This window comes from Homalodisca vitripennis, chromosome 1 (assembly GCF_021130785.1).
Source record: "Homalodisca vitripennis isolate AUS2020 chromosome 1, UT_GWSS_2.1, whole genome shotgun sequence".
NCBI lineage: Eukaryota > Metazoa > Arthropoda > Insecta > Hemiptera > Cicadellidae > Homalodisca > Homalodisca vitripennis.
In genome coordinates, this window is record NC_060207.1 from 102557495 (window position 1) to 102564688 (window position 7194).

The 7194-nt window shown below is 31.6% G+C and overlaps 1 protein-coding gene across 3 annotated transcripts in view; it reads left to right on the top strand.

Annotated features, from left to right (window-relative positions):
- Positions 1-6975, top strand: part of LOC124368092 (oxidative stress-induced growth inhibitor 2-like) — a 68898-nt gene extending 61923 nt beyond the window's left edge. For 2 of the 3 annotated variants that reach the window (XM_046825368.1, XM_046825374.1), the window contains exons 6-9: positions 1162-1441; positions 2711-2877; positions 3015-3239; positions 4501-6975. In XM_046825368.1, coding sequence (XP_046681324.1) covers positions 1162-1441; positions 2711-2877; positions 3015-3239; positions 4501-4710 — 882 coding nt within the window. In that variant the 3' untranslated portion in view covers positions 4711-6975. The remainder of the gene's footprint in view (positions 1-1161; positions 1442-2710; positions 2878-3014; positions 3240-4500) is intronic. The other variant, XM_046825379.1, reaches the window with a different exon arrangement.
- The last annotated feature ends 219 nt before the right edge of the window (positions 6976-7194 follow it).

The following is a 7194-nucleotide window of genomic DNA, read 5'->3' on the forward strand; positions in this document are numbered from 1 at the left end:
TTCCACCAGCCAGTCCTGTAGTTGTCTCTTCAGTTGTTGGGTGTTCAGGTTCTTCAGTGATTCTGGTAGTGCATTATACAGTTTACGTCCGATGTACGACGGCTTCTTGCTGTACTGTGTAGTGTGGTGTAGTGGAAGTATGTAGTCTTTTGCTCGTCTCGTGTTGTAGTGGTGGATATTCTCCCCTCGTCTGTAGTCCTGCTGGTGTGTGTGGGTAACAACAGTGTGGATATAGAGACTTATCACTGTTAGAATTCCTAGTGCTTTGAAAGATTCTCTACAACTCTCTGTTGGTTTTAGATCAGCAAGTGTTCTTATTGCTTTCTTTTGTAGGACTAGGATTCTATTTAGGTTTTGTTTGGTTGTGCCACCCCACACTATCAAACCATACCTAATGTGGGATTCAATCAAGGCGTAGTAGGCTGCTTTCGCTATATCGAGTCCTCCAATCCACTTCATTCTTCTCACAACAAAAACTCCTGATGCCAGCTTCTTGCTCAAATTATTGACATGAGTAGTCCAGGAAAGATCAGAGTCTATGGTAACTCCCAGTAATTTGGCTTCTTTTTCTACCAAGAGATCAGGAATTTTTGGTATCTCGTCCAGTCGCCTACTAAAGTTTATGCAGGTTGTCTTTTTTGGATTTATTACCAGGTCGTTTTGGAGACAGTAGTGAAGTGTTTCTTGCGTTGATGATATTATGTCAGAGTGGAGCTCTTCAGCAGTATTTGTGGTTAGAAGGAGAGTAGTGTCATCGGCATACATTACAGAGTTATAATTTATGGAATTTGGAAAATCATTGGTAAAAAGGACAAACAGAAAAGGGCCCAAAACTGAGCCTTGTGGTACTCCTCTATTTGAGGGTTGAAAGGTGGATTTGAAGGATGTCTTCTTACCATTTGTTGATGTTTGTAATTCTACAAGCTGTTGGCGTCCTTCTAGGTAACTCGCTATCCAGTTCCCCGACCCTCCCCTGACACCTAATATAATTTTTTAGTGGGGGAGGAGGCGAGATAACTCGCAGTTTAGAGATTAAATATAATTGATGTACTCTAAAAAAACTCAAACAAAATTATTAATATTTTGGTATAGCCTAGAGTGTAAAATTATTATGATCTAAATTCTAATTTGAATTAGGTTGAAAATGGTGTGTTTCCACAGCCAGGGGAGATTGACTCGGAGGCGGAGACTGCCACCTGTCACTGTCACTGTCACTGTCACATGTCTGCGCGGTGGGCAGTGGAGGGCTACGACACAGTCACCAACGCACCATTCTTATATGTCTGTCGCTCAGTCGTGCTGGCCACAGGCTCTACAGATCTGCACAACTTTCTAAACGTTCCAGGAGAGCTCTCCCATCCATCCTGGGTCTTCCATGATCTTGCAGATTTTGAAAAGGCATTGATTGAATTGGTCAAGGAAAACCCAGGTATTAAAGAAGGTAGGAGAGTAACCAACAATTTGGAATATTTATTAAGATAATATTAACCTACCTATTGACACCTAAATATTCTATGTTTGCAAGAATTGAATTTTGAATTATGCATAATGTAAATGGAACAAAATGGTTGAGACACTACTTAAAATGTTAAGATTGTACTATCAGGTAATATGAAGCATATTTTCCTTCTTCTTTGTTTATTACCATGTCATCAGCAGCTATTAAAAATCATTCTCTTGCCAATGTGACTCTCTATTTAGGTAGATGATTTGCAGGTTTTGATCACTTGCTTGCTGGAAGTTTGTCATGGTAATTTCACGTACTTAATTTGTTTATATGTCATTGGTGCTATGCTTATAGCCACTAAATAATTATTTCAGAGTCAATTAATGTATATTTTGTTATTTTCCTTCCCATCATGCAGGATTTCTATAAGTTCATTTTTATAATAAGCTAAAAATATTTTTTATTACATTAGTACTTATTTCACTGAATAAAGGAACATATATTTCTATTTTTGGCAGCATGAACACCTAGTTTTGCTAATACTTGTTCTACCAAATAGTTTGAAGCTTAACAAAGGTCCACAACATCTTAATATTGATTACACAACTTGATATTTTTATAAGTAACATAATATATGAATCAGATACCCAATATTTATATTTTCTCAAAATACTACATATTTCAAATATGGTTTACAATTTTATACATGAGTTCAAAAATTAAAATTAAAGCGCAATTACAAAAGTTTAACGATTTATTTTGTAGCAACGTAAATTTAAACTTTCTTCTGAATATTATGAATTTTAAAATACAGAAACCTAAAACAGTCTTATGATTTTTGATAAATGAAATAAGGTATTTAAAATATCATAATATATTTGTTTTAAATTCCAGTGCCAGTAAGATTTCTCAATTGGGTCCTAAATTCAACAACTGTCCAATCAGTTAATTATAAAAATTCTGTGTTATTGAGTAAATGTCAGGAGAAATGAAACTATCGAGATAATTGATATTGAGTAAGAATTTAATAAATTAATTTATGAATGCTTCTTTTATATAATAGTTTCAAAATATGTTGTAATAGAATCTATGTTTTAAACCAACAACCATTTAGTAATGATGGCACAACGGTTTAAAAATGTACATATAGCAGTAAATATTGTTATAGTGCTCATATATTCAGTCCAACTCAAAGATTCATTTTGATCAATTTTAAATTTACAGTAATGCAAACAATAACTCCATTATACTCTGTGCTTGCAGGCTATCGGACAGTGGATCCAGTGTGTATTGTGGGTGCTGGACTCAGTGCTGCAGATGCAGTTCTCTCCTCGAGGTTTCATTCACTCCCAATCATCCACATCTTCAGGAGAGCTGAGGTCTCCCCGGAGAGGACTCTCCCCGAGAACATGTATCCTGAATATCACAAGGTAGAATACTGTCACAATCTTAATTTGCTCAAAATGAATTTTACTAATATGACTAGCAGTTTTACTTGAATGGGTTTTAACGTGATAGAAGTAAATAGCAGAATAAAACTGAATGTAAAAACAATGATTTATTTTAGGTTCACCAGATGATGAGATCGGGTGGAGAGGGATATCCTGAGTACTCTGCATTCCCTCAACACAAAGTGGTTGACATCTCGGCAGGAGATGGTAAGAAGGTGACTACTGTTTCCCCTAGTGGTCTACAAGTAGTACACCAGGTTAGCCTCATGGCTGTACTCATCGGTTCTCGACCCGACCTCTCCTTCCTGCCTCCAGAGTTTCAGGATGGCCAGACATTGGCGGTGAGTCTGGTTTAATCATTAATGCTTGCTATCAAACGCATTTGTCATTTATTTTGTTTAAAGTACCTTTGTTATACCTGATGTTTGTTTGGAGTATATTCTTAATTTTCTTGCAGGTACCTAGTGACAATAAATAATCCTAGTTTTTTTTTAGGAGTTAAACAATGTATAATCCACTGCATCATTAATCCAGTGAAAATTAGATTATTTTCATTACTTTATTTATGACTCTTAAATATTTTTAACTAAGGCAAAATCATAAAGAACTTTTAATTTGATAATTTAAAAAGTACATCAGGTGCTGACTAAATTTACTATGTAATAACCAGAGTACAAGCAGGTGATACTAAAGACGGAGTCAGTCCAACCAATGCTTAGGTGGCCAAACTAACGTTAGGGGTTTCGTAACCCAACCAATGTCAATTGTTTTGGTATCATTTGTTTCACCTCTTCATACTCATACGTATGGACAAATTTTAATTTGCTATTCAGAAAGTGAAAAGTAACAATACGAATAAATAGCTCTCATCTAAAGAATCAAGAAGTATATTGTCATTAAATACACAAGTGTACAATAGACATTGTCATGAATATAGTAATCGTGTACTATAAATAAAAAACTATATTACAATACAATTATTTTCCTTTAAGTGTTTCATTTATTTGTGATCTGAAGGTAAACATTATTCTAGTGTTAAAAATTAAAAAGTGAAAGTACCAGCAGTGTGACTAAAAACCTTCAATGTACCATGGGAGGGGTTTCTTAATAATGTTCGTTCTCTAAAAGAAAAAGTATTAAAATTTTAAGCATGTGCTTGCTTTTATAATTTTCACCTAACCTCTCCCCAGAATGTTAGTGAAATACTGGATTATTCAATGAATATAAAAATACAGAAGATCTTTATTAAACTTATGTTATAACATTTTTATAGTGCAGAAAAGAAAATAGACTATACAGAAGAAATAAAATGCATAACTCACCAGTGTTAAATGAATCCAGTGAAATAAGATATAAAACATAACCATAGCTGACATACAATTTAAAATATGGGAACAAATTTAAGTTATTGTTGATGTTTTAAAAGATTTATATCTATACATTAATTTTCCAATTTTTTGTATCTAAAGTTTTCAAAAAAATTGTAGATCTACTAATGCATTTCAATTATTGCTCTGCAATGAACTACCACAGTTAGTTAAATTTTCTATTTCTATGTAAATAGTTTATATACACCTAATTGATTAATTATACTGTTCACAGGTGGACCCCGAGAGAACATTAGACTGTCGGTCAAATCCAATCTCAGTGGATCCCTGGTCTCACAGTGTGAGTGGGGCCCCGGTAGGGCTGTACGCTATGGGACCACTCAGCGGGGATAACTTTGTACGGTTCCTGTTGGGTGGGGCTCTCGCTATCGCAAGTGACATATATAGTGAGAGGAAGGAGCTGTCTCCTCCTCACTGCATCTAACATACATGTATGACAATAGCAGCCTTCACCAACCCAGGCGTACATTCACTGATGTCACACTTGAAACTGAACAATAAACAATACAAACAGAGTTCAATATGGGTTCTTTTGATTATTCTCTCTTGTAGTTTGTACCGAGATGATTTACAAACACGTATTTTATAAAATAAATATTAACAATAGCTAAAATTAATATAAATTGTAACATAATAAAACATTAGTTTAGTTTTTTGGTAGGGCTGTTTGTATGATAGTAGCATTGTAAATTTTTTCACTAAATACTTTTATTTAAAACTGATTCCAATTCAGTAACAAAACCCTTTGGACATCCCAAGAATTGAACCAGTGACTTTCTAGCTCGAAAGTGGTATTTTTACATAGGCAACAAAGCAAGCCTCATAAGGAAGTACCAAATCATGATCTCATCCAAATAGTACTTTGAAAATTCTCTTCTGTTTTAGAAAGGACAACATAGTTTTGTATGTAATTCACCTTAAATTTATTTTAATCTTCTTATAATAAAAAAAAATAGTAACCTTTTATAAGTTCTTGCTCAGTGAAATAGATATATTCTTATGAACTACGAATTAATCTCGTGCTTTTCTAAGATAATTTATAAGCATGTATCTGTAATTAAAATATCTCAATAGTTTTAAAATTTTAATTTGAAATATTTTTTTATATCTAGGGAGGAAAAGTCATTAAGTAATCTTATAACAATGTTCACTTATGTTTAACTAACTACACAACTTTCACATGGCAAAATCGTTTAGTTGATACCTACCTACAATACATGTTAAACCATTAAACTTTCTAAATTCATAGCTCAAAAATTAATTTAATTTAATTTTCAGTAATGAAAAGGAAACTGAAAATTTTATTACAGAATGATTAGTTTCTTGTTACTAGAAAACAATAATAGTTTCTTTTGGCTTTCACCAAGTTTTGAGTGTGACTAATTTGAATGTACCATTGTAATCCTGTAAACTGTATATAATAATATAGACTAGATGTACATAGTACCCCTCTTGCCTCTGTGATATAAACAAACTGACACGTTACATTAATGTTGTTTAAAAAGTCATATAATAATTTATTGGTCTCTGTTAGGATAACATGACTATTTGTTAGAGATAAACTGATTTGTTATATTTTTTATCTTGTAAATGTTTATATAATTTTAAAAATTGTTTCAAAAAATGTTTTGGTGATATAAACTGCTTTAACATCTGGGCACATGACAATATATATATTATCTACTTGTATTTCACTTTCAGAGCAAGGGTGATGCTTAATTGTATTTTAAATGCACATATAATATAAATGCTTTAGAATTTTGTTATATTTTAGTTTCCAATAGCAATTAATATATATTATTAACATTATAAGTGAAGCAAACTTGAAATATGTGTATACTTTAAAATGTTTTTCCAATACTATAAATGCTCCCAATTAATATGCTATGTTATAAAATACACAATTTGTTGACAATAATTTTAATGTTGTTTTCAAATAGAAATTCATAATTTTAAATGCAAAACAAATTCAGTACAATGTAATTTTTTATTACAGTTCATATTAAATCATTATAAAAAGCAGATACTAAATATTTGCTCTCTATTAAATGACTTTTCAGTATTTTTAGTAATACATAATTTAATAATGAAAACATATTAGGATTCAATGTCTCTTTATTTTATCTTTTAAGAAACTAATTTTAAACCACATGATCTGTTGTTGTACTCTGCTAAGGTTTAGTTGTTACATACAAGCAAATAATGCATACAAGTCATATTGTTGTTTTGTTAAGTTTTCATTTATAAGTAACTGGTTACTGTAAATGTGTAATTTTGTTTTCATACAAAAATACAAGAAGATATTTTATGGAACTCAATATATTAAGAGCATTGTAATTTAAATAAACGCATGGTTTACCCATGTCTACAAAGTTTGTTTTAGAAAGAACAAATATTTCAAATAACACTACTGACTTTAATCTTTTATACTCGTATTACAATAATATCTACTTGTTTTAAATATACAAATAAAAAACCAACAAGAATACAGAATCTATTAGTGCATTTACATATGGTCTGATATATGTGAGCTAGAGCAACATTCCCATATAGTGCCCTGGAGCTTGTGATATGATACTAGATAGTCTGGAGTGGAGATTAGCATTTCATTGTTTAAATACTGAAGTAATTTGTTTTATTGTGTAGTCTATGCTTTTTTATTATTAAATTTTATTTTTTTAACAGAAAATATTGTTTTATTTCTTACCTAACACACCAAACTGTATTGCAAGTCATATTTATTGAAATGGATGATATAGCAGATACACTTTTCATTGAGATTTGGTTATTAACAAATTAGTTTTATTTCATTAGGGAAATAAAATAACCTTGATATTCTATTGCTTTCAAAAGATGTATAATTAAATTACACACTACTGTTTATTAGTTTTAAATATCTATGAGTGAG